Here is a 25,072-nt window from a genome sequence, read left to right as displayed (position 1 = left end):
ACAGCAGGCATGAATGGCAGTCACAAGAAAAATTTGAGATCTGAAAAAGCGTACACAGCGGCCTCTGGTGGATTAGCAAAAACAAACGTAAGGGTATGTAATCAGAATGAGTGAGGTTGGAAAGATCCCATGGTGTGCCTAGAAATGTGCACTTTTTAAATTCTAAATTTGACGTAATCTCAGAATAGCAAATGAGAGCGTTATACAACGGGGTGGGACATGTCTGATATCCGAGAGCATGTGATTGATCAGAAATTAGATGAGAAACTGAAGTATGATGTGATGTCAAAAAATCATTGAAATATTTAGGCGAAAGTGAACCTTTGAATGTAAACAAGCTTTGGATGTTTATTCCAAATTGATATCTTCTAAATGCAAGTTTTGTTAGTTTTGTAGCACACTAGCTTGTTATTATCATTAAAACTAACATACTAATAGGCCTACATTTATTTAAAAAAATGCCTGTTGTGCTTATTTGCTTATTGTGCATAGTTTTTGTGCATATAATGATTTGTACAGACAAACATTCATTCATTTTCTTTTCGGTTTAGTCCCTTTAATAATGTGGGGTCGCCACAGCGGAATGAACCACCACCTTTCCAGCATATGTTTTACGCAGTGAATGCCCTTCCAGCTGCAACCCATGACTGGGAAACACCCATACACACAAACTCACACTCATACACTTCGGTCATTTTTAGCATACTCAATTCACCCATACCACATTTCTCTGGACCTTTGGGGTAACCCGGAGCACCCGGAGGAAACTCATGCCAACATGGGAGAACATGCAAATTCCATGCAGAAATCCCAGCCAAGGCTCGAACCAGCGTCCTTCTTGCTGTGAGAAGAACGTGCTACCCACTCAACCACTGTGTCACCCCTACAGACAAACAAACAAAAAGATTTTAAGAATCAATACAGGTTTGTATTGACTTGAGGATGTCATACATTCTCTCAAAGTTTCCCCCCAGCATTTGAACATTTGGCACAATGTGATCGCAGCTCCTCAAATCAATCAAGAGCTGTAGATTCAAGACTCCCTAAAGTGCAACTTAATGGTGTAACAGAGCCAGAGCTTGATTTATCTGCCCGAGATTATCACAGTTCCTCAATGCTGGGCCAAAAGTGAACCAACATCCTTCCTTCTCTTCGGAGTTGATATTCCGGGAATCCGAACGTCGGTTTCTGCTTAATCAAATTTTCCCTCCATCTTGATAACTCAGAGGTTGGGACAAAGTCATCGGATTGAAGTAGCCTTGTGCTGGGATTTAATTGATTAGGTCAGTCTGTAAGGCTTCCATCTCTTAGCTGTGGAATTCAATTGGTATGAGGGCCAAGAGACATGATTGTGATAATTACTGATTGGGTAATGAGGACTGAAGACTCCCACGGGCCTCAAGCCATGATTATAATCATAGGAGCATTGTGACCCTGTTGATTGAAGCCAGATATGACTTTAACAAGCTGAGGGCAGCAGGACGACTCTACTGTTAATATAAGAAGAACATCCTACACTGTAGGCACTGACACTTTATGTCCAACTCTATAAATGGTAACGACCTCCAGCTGTGAGATCTTCTGAATCTTTCCTTTGATTGTATGTGATTATCTGATATTGCAGTGTACTGTAAGCCATACGGTGGAATTATGTCCTGTTTGTAAAGGGGGACATTGTGAAAATCATTCATTAATATTTTAAATCAGAATGCTCGATTGGATAAACCAGTTTCAGCGAACTTCCCTTCATCAAAATGTGGCTCGGTAAAATAAAATTCTTGTCAGGAATTCAGATGTTGTGTTGTAGTGACATCTAGTGGTACAAATCAATACTGACGAGTAAAACGAGATAATATTTTACAGAACATAAGGGTGACGTGGGCGCCACGGTGGTTAGTACTGTCGCCCCACAGCAAGATGGTTGCTGGTTCGAGTTGCATGTTTTCCCCGTGTTCGCGTGGGTTTCCTCCGGGTGCTCTGGTTTCCCTCACAGTCCAAAGACGTGTGGTACAGGTGAATTGAATAAACTAAATTGGCTGTAGTGTTTGTGTGTGGATGAGTGTGTATGGATGTTGGGTTGCAGTTCGAAGGACATCCGCTGTGTAAAACATGTGCTGGATAAGATGGTGGTTCATTCCGCTGTGGCGACCCCTGATGAATAAAGGGACTAAGCCAAAGGAAAATGAATGAACAAGGATGATGATTATGGATCTATAGACAGATGTAATACCTTTGATATATAATCAGTTACAGTGAAACAAGGCAAGGCAATAAACATGCTACATTCACCTATCATTTTTGATCATTTTACAGCTATGTAAAGAACACCCAAAATGCACTTCGAAGTGTTCGTTTTCCTCACACTATACATTTGTATTTGCATTTTAACTTTAAATATATATATTAATGCTGATTATATATGAAATTTTTGTAAAGGTGATAAACAAAACTATTTTTTAACTATTATATTTTAATCCTTTGTATATACAAAAATTTGATAGCGTTGAGATTGACAATAATGTTTACAATAAACTATTGGAAATGTATATACTGAAGGTAAAATCTATCTATCTATCTATCTATCTATCTATCTATCTATCTATCTATCTATCTATCTATCTATCTATCCTGAAAAAAAAGATTTATTGGATTTACTAAATTTTTATTCAAGGTAAGTGGTTGCAAACAATTTATCTGGGTTGAATTCAAACAAATTAATTTGAACATTACTAAATTTAATTTGTTTGTTTGAATTCAACCTATTTAAATAGTTTGCAACAATTCAGAAAAAAAAAAAAAAAGTTTTTCAGTGTATCGATCTACACTCACCGGCTACTTTATTAGGTACACCCTACTAGTACTGTGTTGAACCCACTTTTGCCTTCAAAACTGCCTTAATCCTTCATGGCATATATTCAACAAGGTACTGGAAATACTTCTCTGAGATTTTGGTCCATATTGACATGATAGCATCACATAGTTGCTGCAGATTTGTCAGCTGCACATCCATAATGCGAATCTCCCATTCCACCACATCCCAAAGCTGCTTTATTGGTTTAAGAACTGGTGACTGTGGAGACGCTCTTCTACATACCTCGGTTGTAACAAGTGGTCATTTGAGTTACTGTTACCTTTCTATCAGCTGGAACCAGTCTAGCCATTCTCCTCTGACATCAACAAAGCATTTGCGCCCACAGAACATGATATTTTCTCTCTTTCGAACCATTCTCTGTAAACCCTAGAGATGGTTGTGAGTGAAAATCCCAGTGGATCAGCAGTTTCTGAAATACCAGAAACCAATCATGGCACGATCAAAATCACTTAAATCACCTTTCTTCCTTATTCTGATGCTCGGTTTGACCTGCAGCAGATCATATTGACCATGTCTACATGCCTAAATGCATTGAATTGCTGCCATGTGATTGGCTGATTAGAAATTAGCATTAACGAGCAGTTGCACAGGTGTACCTAATAAAGTGGCCGGTGAGTGTATGTCTAATTTTTAATAAAAATGCTTAAATAAACATATAAATTTCCATATATTTAACATATTTTCCCCATACACTCGTAGTATTATATACTGAATAAACTGCACACACACACACAAACACTATCTTTGTGTTTTTATCTTAGGCTGACAATACAATAACCGTTATATGTGTAATAGAAAAGAAAACTGAAGTAAGACACGTGTACAGCAATGTTTTTGTTGTTTATTATCAGCAATTCATCAGACACATATAAACAACCTGTAGGAAAAGAAGAAAGCAATATTTCACACAGTAACCTGGTTCGCCCCAGCGAAGATCAGTAACAACAGACTCTCTCACACACATGCACACTTTACACACACACACGCACGCGCGCACACTCAAACACGCTCTGTCAGACACACTTCGAGAGGTTCGTACTAAACACTTTGTGAAGTAAAAAATGAGTAAATTTATATTCAATAAAGAAATCATTATTAAATAAAAGATCATTCATGTATTTACAAATGAACAAAACAAGTATTAACACATAAGTAAACATTCCTTTCACCCATTGTATTAGAAAGCAAACTTGATGATATGCCTTTAGAGATCAATAGCGTCCGTTATTTATTTACTGTAGACTGTAGTCCCAAAGTTAGTACTTGTTTGTGCTTTTCTATGCAGTTATTAGATGATCTGTGACAGTGTTGATCATTTCAGTCATTTCTGAAGTCATATATGAACCCATTCTGTTGGCATGTGGTCAGTATCAGACAATATCAAATGTTTGAATTAACAAATTATTCATTGATAGTGGTATGATGTTGGCTGGGATTAAAGTAGGCGGTTTTAGATCCCGGACAAGCCACAAGTAATGTATTAGTAATATTCATTCATTCATTCATTTTCCTTTGACTTAGTCCCTTTATTTATCAGGGGTCGCCACAGCGGAATGAACTGCCAATTATTCCTGCTTATGTTTTATGCTATGGATGCCCGTTCCTCCCATACACTCATTTACACACACTCTCGTACTGGATGTCTTACCAGCAGACACACAACATCATAAGACGTTAATTTTAGGTTAGATTTAGGCCATGACCTCAGGTGACCAAAACTGAATGTCTAGCCAGCGTCAAAGGACAACATTATTTTGACGTCCAATAATGACGTCAGATTACGTTGATATTTGGTTGATTTTAGGTTGTGTTGGAAAGTGACCAAAATCCAACGTCTGATAGATGTCATAGTGATAACATCCGCACAATGTCAAGGTGTAACAAGATTAGACGTTGATAATTGGTTGATTTTAGGTTGGACATTGACGTCAGCTTCACGTTGGGTTCTGACGTAAACCTGATTTTCATTTCCAAACAAAGTCCAGCGTCCCCACGATGTTGGGGTACAATGCCAATATGTGCCTGTGCCTGCAATGTTTGGACTGTGGGGGAAACCCACACCAACACGGGGAGAACATGCAAACACAGAAACTGTGTTTCAACTGGCCCAGCCGGGACTCGAACCAGCGACCTTCTTTCTGTGAGGCGACAGTGCTAACCACTGAGCCACCGTGCCACCCCATGAGCATATATGAATATTATGAATTAGCTTTGACTTCTACATGGTTTGTTTTCATTTTAACTGCAGTAAATTTCCTTATTTGCTTACAGATGCAAATTTTAGTTAATTTTAGTAAGCTTAGTACTTCAAGTAACTTGAAGTCTAAGTCCAAATATGTAAGGCACAAAATGCATGCCCTAATTCCAATTAATTAAAATATTTGTAATAGTTTTAGTTGGTCAAATTTACCAGTAATAAACGCATCCCTGTGCATCATGTACTTATGTAAACCATATTAAAAAAATAAATAAAAAAAATAATGAGCTGGGATTTTTTTCCACCTCGAATCAGAGGTTTAAATGGAAAAAAAAAACAATCAATCCAAGCTATTCTTTCAAAATCAGCGCATCCCCCCCCCCCCAAATCTAGCTGATATGAAATTAATAGCAATGTTAAATTAATAGTAATGTTTATGCTCTGTGGACTTTTAACAGTTTATAGCTACGGTCACACTGGGCTTTGTGTGTGCGAAATTCTGTCGTACGGCGATGTGAAAAGGGGCGGGATTAAACGAGATGATTAGACATTAAAAAAGCGAGCGATTGCTCCATGTTTTAAATTTCTGTCCAGAGAGGTCATGTTTTGATCCTCGATTGGTCTCACGCAGTCAAGTGATGCGATTTCGCTGGTCAGAGTTCACCAAGCTTGAACTTTGCACCGCAGCAAACTGCGTAACTTAACGCATGACCCTGTGTTTCCGGTCTGACGCATTCGCGTGCGTATGAATGGAAGTTAATGGGAGGAAAAGCCCAGTGTGACCGCAGCTTATCTCTGTTTCGCTCTCTTATTTGTTTCCATGGTTACTGATTAAGTTGCACACCTGATTCTAGTTGTGTTTTCATTTATCTCTGTATATATTGCTCCCAGTTTGTTCAGATCCTCATTGTTATTAGCTGCACGTGTGTTATATTATTTGTTTTGAACATAATAATATATATTTTGATCCTTGCAAGTGTTTAGGTAAACCATCAGTATGAACACATGGTTACATATAAATATTTGACATATCTCAGCCACAACTTGTAGGGTGTGGGGCATTTCATAAACTAGCATTTGATTGGTCAGAAGTTCTGATAAAAAGCTGAAACATGTGGTGATGTCAGAAAAATTCATTCATTTTCCTTGACTTGGTCCCTTATTTATCAGGGGTCACCACAGCAGAATGACTATTCCAGGATAAGTTTTGTTTCCAGTCACAAACCAGTACTGGGAAACACCTATACACTCTCACATTCACACATGCTGTCGTACAGTACAGCCAATTTAGTTTATCCAATTCACCTATACCGCACGTCTTTGGACTGTGCGTTAGAGCATGATATCGTATAGGTAACCTCAAGCCTAACATCTCGATATTAACAAAATTAAAAATATTAATAATTTTGATTTAAGGGGGACTTACTATACTGATTTACTCTCCCTTGCCTTGTCTGACAATGAACTGAACTGAACAAACTGAGGGCAACATACTGACATAATTATTTATGTGGAAATAATAATCTTTTCTGGGATTGTTTTCGATCTTCTGATTCATTCTTCTACAGGCAAATGAATAGGAATAATAAACGGCAGTAATCGGTCAAATTACACGCTCTACAAACAATTGTGTTTATGAAATAATATAATAAAATACCACATTGCAGCATAATGAGGTATTATTTTTACAGCTAAAAATCAATGGAAGTGAATGAGATCAGAAATCTCTAGCCACACTGTACAAAATATCAGTTAGCTAACATGTTCCGTATTTTGTGGTTCACATGTTGTTTTCTGTTTATCAACCATTGTGAATTACATTATGGGATGTTTATCTCTGCTCTGTCGAATTTTGACGTTGACAATTTAACACTTCAGATTAACAAAGTGACTTTTATTGCCAGTTTTAGTTGTTAGTTTAGTTGAGACAAGTTGTTGTTTAAGTATAAAAATAATATAGAGATAAATAAGTCTGTAACATAACAGAAGTACTGGCAGTTCATTATCAGGTTTTTGTACTGTAATTTACAACAAAAACACAGACAATATATGACTTCAAACTATTAAAAACGTCAACAAGAGTCACTTTTCAAACGTTTCAACATCAAAAGCTTTTGGAGGAAAGTTCAAAATCCCATAATGAAATCCAAAAGAATAAATAAAATAAAAAAACATGAACCACCAAAAATATGGTTTCACAATCCTATTGTTTGTGAAAGAATACAGTCAATACAAAGTTTAATGAAAACAAAACTAGAATCAGGTGTGCAACACAATCAGAAACTATGGAAACAAATGAGTGGCAGGAGAACATAAGCATAATGCTGCGGTCACACTCAAGTTTGTGTGTGCGAAATTCGGTCGTACAGCGCTGCGAAAAGGGGCGGGATTAAACAAGATGGTTAGACATTGGTTCATGTTTTAAATTTCTGTCCAGAGAAGCCATGTTTTGATCTTCGATTGGTCTTACGCAATCATGTGATGCAATTTAGCAGGTCAGAGTTTACCTGGCTTGAACTTTCCAACGCAGCAAAATACGAAACTTGTCACAGGAGCTTGCGTTTCCATATGAATGGAAGTCTATGGGGAGAAAAGTGCAGTGTGACCGCAGCTTAACACATAGCAGATGATCTGCAAACAGAACAGGTTCAGACAGATGCAGCAGGATAAACGAATTAAACATAACACTGTTAAAAGGCGCTCAGATTACGAACACAGAGCCCTTGGAATCAAACTGAAACACACTGAAAACGTCACCGACCTGGATCTCTAAAGTGAAAACCACTGAACCACACACAAGTCAATCAGGCAAAGAAAGCAAACACATGGCTGATTCTGACTGTACACACAACATGGGCGTTTGTGGAGTTCACAAAATCTTTTCAGCCGCCCCTCCATCACAAACAAGAGGAAACCAGTAAACGAGTATGTGGAAATAAACCTCGGTGAGTTCCATCAGATGAAAAAAAAGGGCTACTTTTGTTATCTCTCGCTCTTTTTTTAGAAAAAGAAATGTGTCTAGCACAAGACTATACATCATCTTGTTTTGTGAGAGGCAGTTTTCTATGGCAATGCTATAAGTTAATGTTCATGCTGCACTAATATAGTGCAAAAATGGAGCCTGGATACAGAATAGGGGAAAGGCAGGCCAGAGTTTCGACAGGGGGCGCTAGTGAGCCCATTTGATATCCTTCTGATCGCTAAATGCAGAGAAAGATCCAGCAGGAACGAAAGAATATTTCAGGGCTGAAAGAGCTTGGCTAAATTGAGTATTACTGCAAATATACCGACATTGCAGTAGCTGTCAAGAAATGCGACGCTATTAAACAGGAGAAGGGCGTATTTTTGTGCTTTCTCAATAAAAATTTGAAAAAGGGTCCTGCAAACTTTCCTCCCAAAAGACAAGTCTATGTTACAGAAAGATGTCAATGGCAGAAAGGTGAAGGCAGACTTCCTGAAGAAGATTTTTTTTTGAAGAGTTTGTGAAGGCTCTTGTGAAATAAAGTCAAAAAGTTTGAACGTAAAAAAAGGAAGAGGGGAGCAGAAACATTATATAAACACGGGTCGAGTCTCTCTCTGAGGTTCCATTAGCGTCTTGTAAAAAAAGCAGTCGGTGAGTTTGCGTGAGTCTCCTTGTTTTTGAGGCTTGTACCGATGGCCGACTGTGAAAAGGAGACCAGTTTTTTTTGTACTGTAATGCGTACGTGGTTAAGCTACATGTCAGCATCGCCGTCGTAAGCCAGAGTCAGAGGCTTGAGTCTGTTGTTCATCTGTCTTCTCTGGGGCTTCTTTGGCTTTTTGCTGTGGGGAAAGAAAAAACAGGCAGCTGTTAATACACTGCAATGTTATTTCGCTTTAACAGATGCAATAAGATACTTCAAGGTTGTTTACCCGCATAAGATCTGTAATATATCTATATAATATAACATAATTTAAAGGATCTGACCTTTATTCTGTACACTACTGCTTTTCACCTCTATATCTATTGCATCTGTTTATTCGAGTGGTTTGTCTCTTTTCAATATTGAATTGGCTCGCGTTTGTGTTTTTGATGCTATTTTGTGTTGTTAGTTGTTCATGCACTTCTGCTGGTTGCCATGCTTTATTAAAGGGCCATCATGCAATATAATATAATATAATATAATATAATATAATATAATATAATATAATATAATATAATATAATATAATATAATATAATATAATATAATATAATATAATATAATATAATTCCCAGTTGGAAGCTGGAAGGGCATCCACTCCGTAAAACATGTGCTGGATAAGTTGGTGGTTCATTCTGCTGTGGTGCCCCCAGATTAATAAAGGGACTAAGCCGAAAGGAAAATGAATGAATGAATAATATAATATAATATAATATAATATAATATAATATAATATAATATAATATAATATAATATAATATAATATAATATAATATAATATAATATAATATAATATAATACTTCTAGTTTATTTGTATAGCGTATTTTACAATAAGTATTGTTTCAAAGCAGCTTTACAGAAGGTGCACATCATTGCATTACAATCAAATTAAGTTATTATGTACATAGTTAACCTGTAATTTTATTTCATAAAGGTGATGTCTATGTGTACATGTTTAATGAAGTGTAATTGTGTATTAAGTGTTGTCATGGAAGTCCACGATGGTTGGAATAATATAATATAATATAATATAATATAATATAATATAATATAATATAATATAATATAATATAATATAATATAATATAATATAATCATGTTCTTTAATAATATAACAAAATCAGAAAAATGAAAGTTAATTATATTTATTAGTATGAATTTATTTTAGAGTAAGAAAAGAAGAAAGTTTATGTCAAACACAAAAACGGTTTACAAATGTTTAAACAATGTAATTCTGATACAGCTTTTAATTTAAAGATTATATATATATATATATATATATATATATATATATATATATATATATATATATATATATATATATATATATATATATATATATATATATATATATATATATGTATAGTATTTTTTAAGATTTCCAAGACTTTCATATATTTTACCCACAACAAATGTAATTTAATGTTACAGTACATACACACTACAAGATTTAATATGTTCAGATATATCAATAAATAATACACTAAAACCCAACATACAACATATGATTTTATCAAATGAAATGAGTGTGTTTAACTCAAAATTGACTGAAAGTTAATTTTACTTATTTGAAAAGAGTTTTGAACTCAGCGTTGAAGATAATGAGTTAATTAATTACCTCATTACTTCAACTTTAATGAAGTAAGTTCACAGTACTCATATAGATGAGGTTTTTTTAACTAAGATGGTTTGTAGCAACCCGTTTCCTCAAACGGTTTCAGTTGTCTTAACTTATTGGGTTTCACAGTACTCACTTGGTTAGAGTTCTCTTAATTTATTGGGTTTTACTGTGATCAAATTGCTTCGTTTACGCAAATGGATTAAGTTCACAGTACTCATTAGGATTCGTTTTTAAATTCAAATGGTTTGTTGCAATCGGTTATCTCAAATGGTTTGAATTACCTTAACTTTTTGGGTTTTACAGTGTATGATTACTATAATATATAATAATAAAATATTATTTATACAATTGTAACTTAAAAAAATATTATTATTATTATTATTATTATTAATTATAGTAGTAGTACCTAAACATTATAATTATTGATATAAATAGTTTTATTATTTTTAAATTATTCCATTTAATACATTTAATGTTGTAGATAATTTGATAATCTGATGCAGAAACCAAAATTGAAACACTTTGACCTTATACTGTAATAACTCTGACATTTAAATGAGCAGTGTATTATTTTCCAGCTCTAATTGACCCTATTAAATATTCATGTAGTGATATTTCTGATACGACACAAAGACAGATGCTAAATAGTCTTAATTATCAGGATTAGTAATTAGCTGCCATGCCAAATTTAATAGTATGTGCAGTTTGTGCTTTAGCGATGGAAGAAAAGCAGCCAGCAGCATAATCCAGCGAAACTAAACTCCACAAACCACACTTACCTCATCGAGTACTATGATAGAGATGAAGACATGTGTGAATACAACAACCTCTAAACCAGTGTCATGATTTGACCTCCAAAGTCAAACAATATCAACGTGTATTAAATATTAAAGGAAAGTTCACCCCAAAAAAGTTTATTCAGTCACCATTTACAGTACTCATCCTCGTTAAAAACCTGTATGAGTTTTTTTTACTCTTTTTTTACTGTTGAACACAAATAAGATATTTTGAAGAATGTTGAAGATGTACTTCAATAATTTTTTTCCTACTATCAGTTTCCAACATTCTTCAAAATATGTGTTTAACAGAAAAAAAAATCTCATAAAGGTTTTGAACCACTTGAGGATGACTAAATGTTTATTTTTGGGTGAAATGTAGTTTTAACATTCAAATAAGAAGATCTTCAAGGAATAAAGCAGTATTTCACATCATAAAATAACGAAAAAGATGTGTTAGAATGAAGATGATGGTGATGATGATGACAGCTATGTTGAATCTGACCATCAGAGGGCAGTGTAGCTTCAAAAACTGGCTTACATATTGGAGCAATGGCAGTTCTTTAACCATTATTTTTAATTTACTGTAGATTTGTTGGATACACTGCAAAAAAGTTTCCTTTATTGTGTTTTACAGTTGCAATATTTAATTAATTTCTTTCATTTCATTTTATTTCACTTTGATCTACTTTTATTTTGTATTATTGAATGGCATATTTGTTATAATATATGTACAGTAGTACTTAATTTATTATGTATGCATATATTAGTATTTGCTTTATGTTGATTTATGTAAATTTGAACAGACATATTAATTTACTGTAAAATTTCAATGACAACCATTTCATTGCATTATTTGTATATACAGTTGAAGTCAAAATTTACCCACAAACTGCAATTTATAACTGTAATATATACATACACAAATATATTATGTGATGTGTACACATGCACTTATATGTAATATATCTATACAATATATTTACACTACCTGAAAAAAGTCTTATCGCCTATCCAAGTTTTAGGAACAACAAATAATAACTTGACTTCTAGTTGATCATTTGGTATCAGAATTGGCTTATATGAAAGGCGAAGGCCTCTAGATTATGCTTATTTTATCAAAATAAAATATGATCAAACCTTAATTTTAATTATTTAATTAGGATAGTAAGGTCTGACTTTGCTTAGACTAAAATCTTGTCCCTTAAAAAATAAAGTCATGGTGCAGTGAAAAAAACATTAATATTGTGTATGACTCCCATGAGCTTGGAAGACTGCATCCTCTGGAATACATCTCTGGAATGACTCAAATAGCTTACTAATAAAGTCATCTGGAATGGCAAAGAGAGTTCTTCCAGAGTTCATCATAATTATTTGGATTTATCTTCAATGCCTCCTCCATCTTACCCCAGACATGTTCCAATAATGTTCATGTCTGGTGACTGGGCTGGCCAATCATGGGGCACCTTGACCTTCTTTGCTTTCAGGAACTTTGACGTGGAGTCTGAAGTATGAGAATTTGCTGAAGAATTTGCCCTCTCCTGTGGTTTGTAATGTGGCACAAATGTCTTGATACCTCAGGCTGTTGATGTTGCCATCCACTCTGCAGATATCTCACACGCCCCATACTGAATATAACCCCAAACCATGATTTTTCCTTCACCAAACTTGACCGATTCTTGCGTGACTCTTGGGTCCATGCGGGTTCCAATAGGTCTTCTGCAGTATTTGTGATGATTGGGATGCAGTTCAACAGATGATTCATCTGCCACTTTTCCATATGATCAACTAGAAGTCAAGGTATTATTTGCTGCTCTTACAACTGGGATTTTGGAGACTTTTGTCAGGTTGTGTATATACAAGTGTGTGTATTTATGTAAACTTTTATTACGTTAATTACATAATATAGAAATCAGCAAAAATGTTTGCCAATAAACCGACCTTAAGAAATGTCAAATTAAAAACTCCTTGAGACATTTTTTTTGGAGTATTTATGAAGCTATACTACTGATCTATATTCTGTTTTAGTCTACCTGCTCACCTCCACCAAATGTCTCCATGTGATTGGTCAGAAAGGCACATGTGAGTGTAAGCAGCAGAGGTGATTGGCCGTGAGCGTGCAGTGGGAGGGGCTGAGTGAGCTCTAGCTGAACTGAGTCTCAGTGCGCTGACAGTCAGGACAGGTGTACATCAGCTCATGATCGTTGGGTCCGACCCAAACCACAGAGGAGATGGACGGGTCGGGGCTCGGAGGAGAACGGTGGGACAGCATGCACAAACTGACAGGTGCCGAGGGAGAGGGGAGGCAAATGAAGAATGAGAAAAATGAAAAAAAAATAGAGATACAATGCAAAGAAAAAACATGCGTTTAAGTAGTAGTTTTGTCTTGTTTTTGAATAAGAGTATGTAAAAAATATTCAAGCTTATTACAGATGCTTAAGAAACAAACCTGACTTTAACAATATATATTTGTAATACGTTTCATATTCAGGGTGACTGATTGATTGAATGATTGATTGATTGATTGATTGATTGATTGATTGATTGATTAAGATTGTGGAGAAAATCAATCAAAATATTTGTTCATCCTTAAAAATATGAAAACAAAAATACTATTAATATGAATGCTAATAATAATAACAATAATAATACTACTACTACTACTACTACTAATGATTTAAATAATAATAATAATAATAATAATAATGATAATAGCAATACTACTACTACTACTACTAATAATATAAATATTAATAATAATAATAGTAATAATAATAATAATAATAATAATAATAATAATAATAATGATAATATTGATAATAATGATAATAATGATAATAATAATAATAATAATAATAATGATGATAATAATGATAATAATGATAATAATAATAATGATGATAATAATGATAATAGTAATAATAATAATAATATTAATAATAATAATAATAATAATAATAATAATAATAATAATAATAATAATGATGATAATAATGATAATAATGATAATAATAATAATGATAATAATGATAATAGAAATCATCTTATTTTAAGCATCTTATTTTATTTTACTTTATTTTAACTTTTTAAATGATCAAGCATTTAATTAATATTAACTTACTTTATATAATCTAAAATAATACACAATATAAACATTAATAAAAAATATATACATACATGCATACATACATACATATAATAAAATAAATAATATTGATATTTATTTTTGCTTAATTATTAAAAACTACAATAAAGAATCTCATTTTCATTTAGTTTAACTTGATGTTCTAAACTAAATATTAATATAAATTAAATCAATACAATAAAATTAAATCAATACAATAAAATAGTAACTAATTAAAATAGTATTAATAAATAATGTCATAATGTTTTAAAGATAAAACAATTAGAATTTTGTTTGGAAAAAGAATACTATTGCTGAGGGAAAATATGTTTTGCAGTGCAGGAGAAAGTAACATGGATTAATATGAATACATAAATGATGAAAAAAGATAAATGGGATGAAGCAGTTGATTAATGGGATGACCACAGTGACTAGTTTGTTATTATAGCAAATGATCTTACCAGGCTAAGTAAGTCATAGAGACAATGAACACTAGCAGGACAAAAGCTCCAGCTGCCACACCATAAACCCAGGTCTTCAGTTTGCCATCTGCGCAGATACACACACACACACACACACACACGCACATCAACACAAATACACAGCTGCAAAACTCCTGGTAAACATCCTGCACTATCTGATAGACAAAAAAATCAATTCTTCTTTTTAACTTGATATATTGTTGTGGCCTTCAAAAATATTTGGACAATCACTTAAACTCAATTTCATTGCATAGATTAATCTATCCATCCATCCATCCATCCATAAAAACATTTTTGTATAGAAAAAAAACCCATTTTATTTTTTGTAGAATAAAATATATTTAAACAGGCAATTTAGGTATGAACATATCTGAATATAAATAATACTGTAAAGTTTGTTGCAATTGAAATCTACACACACAAATTGATAAAGTCTTATAATATAAAGGCTTAAAAGTGTATTTTGGAAATTTTCTTTCACTCACACACACATACTGTACAAACTTTATGGAAAGCCAAAAAGCCGAAAATCTCAGGACCGAAAGTGGATGAACAAAACAGTGTCTTGCCTTAAAGCTTTTGCAGTTTAATTTCTTTCAAATTAAAAACTACAGATATAATTGAATTATATAGAAATAAAAAAAAACATTTTTAATGATCTCCTCCAGGGACCCCAAAACAACTTTTTAAAATGAAATTTAAAATGTTCCAAACAGCTAATAAACCTATAATCTTTTAAAAAGACTTTTCCTGGCTGCTGTATGTGCTCCAATATATATTTAGCAAATCAAATAGCTTTACTATCCACCTTTTTCCTATGTCCCACTATGCTTACAATTAAAGAAATCACTTTTATTTAGCCTTAAACAAACAGTCAAGTGTTATAAACCAAATGGAAACAATGAGATGCCATTATTCTCTTGACAGATCATTCATTGGATATTAAAATAAACTTATAACAAGTTTACTTTCAGCAGACCATGAATAACCCCAAAGAAATGTGATACAAGTCTGTTTCCACTGCAGTATAATTACAGAATATTACTGTACTGTAGGGAATATACGAGTAAATATTCAGAAGGAAAACACAGTGAATTTGTGATACTGTCACTTTAAAATATCAACAAATAATAACGTTATTTTCATCAAAACAAAGCATAAACCCAAATATATATTAAAGCCTCTACGGCAGGGGTGTCCAAACTCGGTCCTGGAGGGCCGGTGTCCTGCATATTTTAGCTCCAACTTGCCTCAACACACCTGCACGGATGTTTCTGGAAAGACTAGTAAGTGCTTGATTAGCTAGCCCAGGTGTGTCTAATTGGGGTTGGAACTAAACTTTGCAGGACACCGGCCCTCCAGGACCGAGCTTGGACATGCCTGCTCTACGGTATGTAATATATAAACTTCTCTATAATATATAACTTCACAAAGCCTCTCTGTATTTCACTATCTATGTAGATATTTAGTACCATTACCTTTTTATGTATAATACTTTGTTTCAATTCTTTTAAATGGAAGTTCTTCAAACCGAAAAGGCAACCCAATTTGAAACACATTAAGGCAGGAAAAGGTGGATTTAAAAGGTTAAAGGGTCAGTTAAAGTTAGTTAGCAGCAGTTAGTCTGAAAATGTTTCTAAGCATTTATTAAGAGATTTGTATTTTTATTTTTCATCATCCATAGACTCACCTGGACCGAAAGGCTGCAGGAACCACGTGCGTCCGGCTCGTCCGGGCATGTTTGCGGTGGGTTCCGTGGGGTTCAGGGCTCTGATGGTCTTGACGTCAGCTTTACTGTCTCCTGCAGTGGGAATCTCTAGCACTGGGATGACCGTACACTGATCCAAAACTCCATCAGACGTCATGACCTCAGTGTAGCCTTCCTCACAGCCACAGATCCCGGCCTGCAGAGGGAGACAGAGATCCACTTATGCACACTGATGATCACAGTATATCACTGATGATCACTATATATATACATATATATATATATATATATATATATATATATATATGTACAGTTCCAAACCCTGGTAAACCTTGAAAACAGTTATCGTCCCATGCCTAATGTGTAAGTACATGCATTTACTTATTCATTTGTAATATATATATATATTATCATTGTGACTTTTTCTTCCCAATGTTCGGGTGGGTTTCCTCCGGGTGCTCCGGTTTCGCACACAAGTCCAAAGACTATAGGTAAATTGGGTAAGCTAAACTGTCCGTAGTGTATGTGTGTGAATGGAAGTGTATGGGTGTTTCCCAGTGATGGGTTGCAGCTGGATGGCAAACATATGCTGGATAAGTTGCTGGTTCATTCCGCTGTGGCGACCCCAGATTAATAAAGGGACTAAGCCGAAAAGAAAAGGAATAAAGGAATGAATTCTTATTGTTATTATTATCATTTGTTTTCTATTTTAAAAAAGAAACATAAAACAAAATTAGTAATATATATTAAAAACAGATTTCTGTATTATATTACTCAAATTTTTTATTTGCTATTTATTGGTATTTTTATACATTTATTCATTTTAAAGAGTGTTTGACAGTAACTTAATTGCTTAAAAAAGTAACAAACCTAAAATACTAATAATAAATAAATAAAAATAAACAAAATAAAATAAAATAAAACAAGCTTGTTACTGTTTTACTCTCTTATATGTTTGCTAGTCCGTTATTAATTATTGAAAAAAAAAATCTCTATTTGGTATTGGCTATGGTAAAAGAATTAAAAGCACAGTGTATCCATATTTATGTGTACCCATATCCAAAAGCACGGTGTATCCATATTTATGTGTACCCATATGCAAAAGCACGGTGTATCCATATTTATGTGTACCCATATCCAAAAGCACGGTGTATCCATATTTATAACTGTAATAATATCAGTACTGGCTACTATTAGTGTTATTACTAATTCAATCAGTAATCTTGTTATGTAGGATATCAATAGATTTTTAAAGTAAATCTCAGAATTCCTTCAACTGAAAACATTTGTGAGATAAAAAATAAATAAATCCACAAATAAATCCCATTTACTGTAATGTACAGTAAGTCTCTTGTAGAGGCTCAATCACTTCATACACTCAGAAATAACGGTACAAAATCTGTCACTGGGGTGGTACCTTTTCAAAAGGTACACTTTTATACTGTACAAGTGGACATTAGTACCTTTAGAGTACACTTTTGTACTGTGGGGTACACATTTGTATTTTAATAATATGTACCTTTAAGGACCTGTCAGGAACAAAAAATGTACCTTATGTATGATGAACAGATTTACTTTAAGCATATTATTATATAAAAAATATACATTTGTGTTCTGACAATAAACAAATTTGGAGTGACATGAACAATGCCATTTGTTTCAGCCAGAATAAGGCTGACAGCTAAGTCTGGCTGTGTTTAAAGTCATTAAAAAACAGATATATTTCTATTTTCGGCAACATCACAACCTATAAATGGCTGCTAATTGACTTTGCATTTTGTCTCTTGTTTTCTATCCACCAGTGTCATGTTTTTTTTTTCTCTTCCAGCTTTCTTAGAAGCTGAAAATACTTCAGCAGCATCAAGCTGTGATTTCAAAGATACTTTTCATGTTCTTTGTGCTATATTAGTACTTCCCTTGTTTAGATAAACAACAAGATCAAATCCTGCAGGTTCTCCAAAGCATGTATGTTGACAAGATTCTTCCCAGCATGTGTTGTTGTTTTTTTTCCACAGAAAAGACGTCTAGATCTCTATGAGCATCATTTCTGTGTGGAAATATGTGTGGAGAAAACCCCAAGGTTTCCTATTCCCAATGCAATCTTGAAGGATGATCATAATCCCACACACAAACACAGGCCTTGTTAAATTTGATCAAAGGAAAACAAGAATGCACTGGGGTATTTGCATCTCTGAAGAGACATGCAGCTTTAACAGCTGAAGAATCTGATCTGAATACAGTCAATTTCTACACTGCAGGAGAGACCCTCACAAGCATCATGGGGCTGGGGTGGAGGGGGGATAGAGAACGCAAACGCAGCAGCTCACAATGCATGTTTACATGTGGTGTAGGATTATCTTGAAAATAACAGATATGTATAGGAGAGAGTGGGGTAAGTTGAGCCACTTCCAATTTCCAAGGCAACATTTTTTTTGACCAGTCATATTTTTTTAATAATATTTATATGGTATCATATATAACATGAAGTTATGGACAATTTTTATTGGTGTTGGATGGGTTTTGTTTTGCTAATAATGTTAACTAATGACTTAAATGAGTAAAAATTATTTAACAAATTATTTAAAATAAAATAAAATAAAATAAAGTGACTTATTATTGATATTAATTCTAATAACTGTTAATGCACTAAATATTGATGTTAAGGTATAATTTAATATTTAATACTAGTGTGATTACCTGAAAAAACATAAATAAATAGATAAATACATACATTAAAGAAATCTTATGAATAATAATAATAATAATAATATAAATAATAATAATACAATAATAATAATAATAATAATAATAATAATAATAATCATATTAGAATAATAATAATAATAATAATAATAATAATAATAATAATAATAATAATAATAATAATCATATTACAATAATAATAATAATAATAATAATAATAATAATAATAATAATAATATAAATAATAATAATAATAATCCTACTACAATAATAATAATAATAATAATAATAATAATAATACTAGTATTAATAATAACAACAACAACAACAACAATAATAATACAACAATGGCGACGCAATGGCGCAGCAGGTAGTGCTGTCGCCTCACAGCAAAAAGGTCCCTGGTTCGAGCCTCGGCTGGGTCAGTTGGCATTTCTGTGTGAAGTTTGCATGTTCTCCCTGCGTTTGCGTGGGTTTTCTCCGGGTGCTCCGGTTTCCCCCACAGTCCAAAGACATGTGGTACAAGTAAATTGGGTAGGCTAAATTGTCCGTAGTGTATGAATGTGAATGAGTGTGTTTGGATGTTTCCCAGAGATGGGTTGCAGCTGGAAGCACATCTAAACATATACTGGATGAGTTGGCGGTTCATTCCACTGTGGCGACCCCAGATTAATAAAGGGACTAAGCTGAAAAGAAAATGAATGAATGAATGAACAATAACAACAACAACAACAACAATAATAATAATAATAATAATAATAATAATAATAGTAATAATAATAATAGTAATAATAATAATAATAATAATAATAATAATAATAATAATAATAATAATAACAACAATAATAATTGTAGTAGTAGTAATAATAATAGTAGTAGTAGTAGTAGTAGTAGTAGTAGTAATAATAATAATAGTAGTAGTAGTAGTAGTAGTAATAATAGTAGTAGTAGTAGTAGTAGTAGTAGTAGTAATAATAATAGTAGTAGTAGTAGTAGTAGTAGTAGTAGTAATAATAATAGTAGTAGTAGTAGTAGTAGTAATAATAATAGTAGTAGTAGTAGTAGTAGTAGTAGTAGTAGTAGTAATAATAATAATAATAGTAGTAGTAGTAGTAATAATAGTAGTAGTAGTAGTAGTAGTAGTAGTAGTAGTAGTAATAATAATAGTAGTAGTAGTAGTAGTAGTAGTAGTAGTAGTAGTAGTAGTAGTAATAATAATAATAATAGTAGTAGTAGTAGTAGTAGTAGTAGTAGTAGTAATAATAATAATAATAGTAGTAGTAGTAGTAGTAGTAGTAATAATAATAGTAGTAGTAGTAGTAGTAGTAGTAGTAGTAGTAGTAGTAGTAGTAGTAGTAATAATAATAATAGTAGTAGTAGTAGTAGTAGTAGTAGTAGTAATAATAATAATAATAATAGTAGTAGTAGTAGTAATAATAATAATAATAATAATAATAATAATAATAGTAGTAGTAGTAGTAGTAGTAGTAGTAGTAATAATAGTAGTAGTAGTAGTAGTAGTAGTAGTAGTAGTAGTAGTAGTAATAATAATAATAATAATAATAATAATAATAATAATAATAATAATAATAAAGCAAGAACAAAAGAGCTGGGAAGATTATTATTATTAGAATTATTAAAAAAATAAATATAAATTTGTTCATTTCATTTTAACTTCCTGTTTCAGATTCAACACCACACTCTCCCCAACTGTATATGATCATTTTCACACTGATAATTTATTTAGAAGCACTTACAGTCGAATCAAAAGCATATGCAAGAATAAAAACACTGAACCACTCCAGAACAGCACTGTCATCTAGAATAAGATAAAGCCATGATCTGATAGTGACTGATCTTCCCTGAGGTCTTTCATATGACCTGCACTGATCTCTCCAGCACCAGCAGTCTGACTGCTTCTAATATCATCTGACACTGCTCACACTGCTTCAAAAAGTCCATGCAGAACACTGTTGTACTTATCCGCAAACGACTCAAAAGTACAGTGGCTTCAGTAGCTTACAAAGGCCTACTAATATTGGTACTCTTGGTAAATATGAGCAAAGAAGGTTGTTCTAACCTTTAATCTTTTGCTTAAAATATGAACAAAACAGAAAACAAACAAACAAAAAACTCTACTCTCATTAATAATAAACAACTGTGAACACAGCACAGATTTATCTAAAAACAATAAAATATATCAGACCCCATTTAGTGGTCAGTGCGCCAACATATAATGTAACTTCGCTGTGGGAGTCCCGAGTTCAAGACATCTTCCGATCCATCTCTCTCTCTCTCTCTCCAATTTCATTTCCTGTTATTTCCTTCACTGTCTTATGGTAATAAAGGTAAAAGTTTATAAGATAAATAAAAAACGAAATCCATAAAATGAAACAAAAGGGCTTTATTCTGTGAAAACATCTGCCTGGATGTACTTTATCCCACTTATTACATGGCTACTAGCTACAAAACATGACAAAAAAAAAAAAAACACACCAAATGAAAACAGCTGATGTCGTATACACTAACCTGCACATTATTCAGTCACAAGATGGCGCCAAACAGTCAATAACACAAAGTTGACAAAACGGTTCAGTGAAGCAAACTAATTTACATATTATTTATTCACCAGATAGCGCCAAACAGTCAAAAAGCGTGGCGTGACCAATAAGCAAATACATATGAGTGTGGATGTAAGTATATGGATGTGAATGTTTTCAGTGACAGTCGAAGTTCCCAGGTGAGTCTGTGTTATTGACGGTTGTTATCCAGGGATTACATACTTTAGATCAGTGTTCCTCAACCTCCAGGTTGCAGAACAGTACTGGTCTGTGGATCATTATGAAATCCTTATTTATTTCTGTTTTATTCATTATCTAAGTCTGAATGATCTTTTATTTTATTTTGACCATATTCTCTCGGCTATGTCTCGGTCACTTGAGTGCCAAAATTTAACTGACAAAGCAGCAAATTGAGTAAAAAACAGACGTCTTTGGAAAGTTTCTTAGTGAAGTGGAAAGGCCCAATGAAAGACCCACAAACTGTCAAGGAATAGATCTGCAACCCAGGTGAATGAATGCCGCCCGCGCATTGCGAGTCATGTGACAAGAACTGACCGATATACCCAATATACACTTTTCGGTAGACTAAATATCTCAGACAAACACAGAACAGCCAAACACTGCAGTCCTTTTTAATTTTCTCCATAAATAAAACATGTATGTAATGTAACATAAATGTTATGTAATGTGGATTTATATAGCGCATTTATTGTGTATTATTGTGCAGCATCTACTTGGATGATGCGACGACAGCCACAGGACAACGCCGCCAGTGTGCTCATCACACACCAGCTATTGGTGGAGTGGAGAGACAGTGATAGAGCCAATTCGGTGGATGGGGATGATTGGGAGGCCATGATTGTAAGAGCTGATTGAGGAACTTTGGCCAGGACACCGGGGTTACACCCCTACAGAGTGAAAGCTATGTTTTTTCAGCTTGTTATCCTCTGAGAAAACGGTTGATAGTCGCCCAGCAACCTACAAACCAGTAAACCTGTCAAGTGTTGACCGGTCTGCAGTGACAAAAAAGTTGGGGACCGCTACCTTAGAATGTTGCGATAATGTCGTAATAATAATAATTATTCTATGATTATATGCCACACTAATTCCACCCTTGTGAACTTTTAGGAACTAAATAATTTAAAATAAATCCCCACTTATATTTTCAATGTTTTAGTACACCTGGGTTGACTAAATAAGAACTTGTTTACCAATGACCTCCTTTTTTACAAAGGGTATAAATATGAGCAAACACAAAGACGAAACTCATTCATTACAGTGGTTAAAACCAATAAACAGAGCTGTGCATTGAAGCGAAAGCTTGTAGAACTTTACAAAATGTGAAGTAGCAATAAAAAATAGTAAAAACACAGAGTTAATTCAGAAATTCCAGTCAAATGGAAGGGTTATGAATCAACCTGCAAAAGGATGTGTGAATCTTTCCCAATGCACAGTTGAGATCAACCCAGGCTCATTCTGAAAACATACCGCTATATGCATTTCTGTAGAGGAGCAAATACATCCCAGGAGATACATTTTTTTGCAGTTTTTGTTTTCGTGAATCCACCAGAGGGCGATATATACACATTTTCAGATCTCAAATTTCTCACGCCATTCGTGCCTGTTGTTCTCACACCAGAGGTCGATGTCGACTGACTGACCGATCAACTGACCCACCCTCTTCCTTCCCTAAACCCAACCAATAGTGTTTTTAAAAGCACCGATTGATCTGTTCACCCACTTCCCTAAACCCAACCAACAGTTTTAAACAGCAATCCAGAAAAAGAAAAGCCCTTGTCTGGATTTTACCACATTCTTTTAACATCCCTGTTATTTACTTGTTTATTTTATTTTTTGGCTTCTGTTTTTGTCTGCTTTCTGGAACCGTTTGACGGACTCGAACCCTGTTGTCGCGGTCAACTCCCCTCTGCATCTCAAGTCTGCCGATGTACATGGCGAGCTACTGGACAAACTGGTAACAGTAGGAAAGCTGTCCATATGGAGGTAAGAGGTCAGCTGGTAAGCTCGAAAAGGAACAGCGTCATACCGCCCCGTAGCGTTCATTTTAAAGACAAAGCGCAGCCATACGTACTTCTGGCTACATAATTCATGATCTCCAGAAATGTATATAGGGCTACGTTTTCAGAATGAGCCTATGTTGGTTGAGATGACGATTCAGTGGGCAAAAAAAAAAAATATATCTCAGAATCACAGATGAAGAACTGCAAAAGTTAGTTAAATCTCAAAGTCAGAAAGTCTACAATCTGACATCACCTACAGTACATTATTACAAACCACCTGAAAGGCTTTCAAGGGAGGAACAAACTCTCACCTAGAAGCAAACTTCAGATTTTCTGTTCATGCTCTGAGCAAAAAAAGGTTAAAGAATGAAGACGTATTTTCCCAGCCGTCTTTTCTCATGGGTGCTAAACATTAGTGGAAGGCACTGTATCAAATCATCATATGAGTCTCCTGTTTCAGCCTTTCCCATTATACATTCCAGTACGATCTATTTTCCTCTGAAGGAAGTCTAATCCAGCACTATTGAATATCCATGTGAGCCTCTCGTGTTTACAGTCTGACTGTATCACTCAGCAGGCCAGGCACTCACACACACAAACGCACACACACACTAACCTCAGTGCAGATTGAGCGTGGCTTGTCGCAGGCTGGGTCACAGGATCTGTCTGACACCGGCTCACTCGTTGATGGGCATCCACCTGAAAGGAAAGAGTGCAAAGTTGAATATGAATTGTGTTTTAATGGCACCGACACACACAAACACATGGCCATTTTCAGCTACTGTATTGTCCTGAAGGCAGGAGGCATCAAAAACTCTTTACACTTTAATTTAAGTCACAATTCACACCATTAACTACCTGCTTATTATTCAAATATTAACTATTTATCATTAGCTATAAGGTATGATTTTATGCTAAATTCCTTATCCTATCCAATACCTAAACTTCTTCCTTACCAACGATTAATAAGCAGCTAATTTGAAGTTTATTAAGCTAAAAGCCTTAGTAAGTGTTTTGTTATAGTGTAAATTGTGATTTAAAAGGGTCCTATTATGCAAAAATTACTTTTTTAAGAGAGTTAAAAACACAGTTATGGCAACAGTGTGGGAATCTCACTGTTTAAAGTGTTTCTGTGTGGAGTTTGCATGTTCTCCCCGTGTTGGCGTGGGTTTCCTCTGGGTGCTCTGGTTCCCCTCCCAGTCCAAAGACCTGCTATGAATTGAATAGTGTGTATTGGTGTTTCCCAGTACTGAGTTGTGGCTGGAAGGGCACCCGCTGCATAAAAAATATGCTGGAATAGTTGGTGGTGCATTCTGCTGTGACAACCTCTGATAAATAGAGACTA

At 34.1% G+C, this 25,072-nt stretch overlaps 1 protein-coding gene across 1 annotated transcript in view; it reads right to left on the bottom strand.

Moving 5' to 3' along the window:
* Positions 1-7,483: 7,483 nt before the first annotated feature.
* Positions 7,484-25,072, bottom strand: part of thsd7aa (thrombospondin, type I, domain containing 7Aa) — a 268,864-nt gene continuing 251,275 nt past the window's right edge. The window contains 4 exon segments of the mRNA XM_056480189.1: positions 7,484-8,870; positions 14,714-14,801; positions 16,425-16,638; positions 24,344-24,426. Coding sequence (XP_056336164.1) covers positions 8,783-8,870; positions 14,714-14,801; positions 16,425-16,638; positions 24,344-24,426 — 473 coding nt within the window. The 3' untranslated portion in view covers positions 7,484-8,782.

Source organism: Danio aesculapii, chromosome 19 (assembly GCF_903798145.1).
Source record: "Danio aesculapii chromosome 19, fDanAes4.1, whole genome shotgun sequence".
Classification (NCBI taxonomy): Eukaryota; Metazoa; Chordata; class Actinopteri; order Cypriniformes; family Danionidae; genus Danio; species Danio aesculapii.
This window is presented reverse-complemented; position numbering and strand designations above follow the sequence as displayed.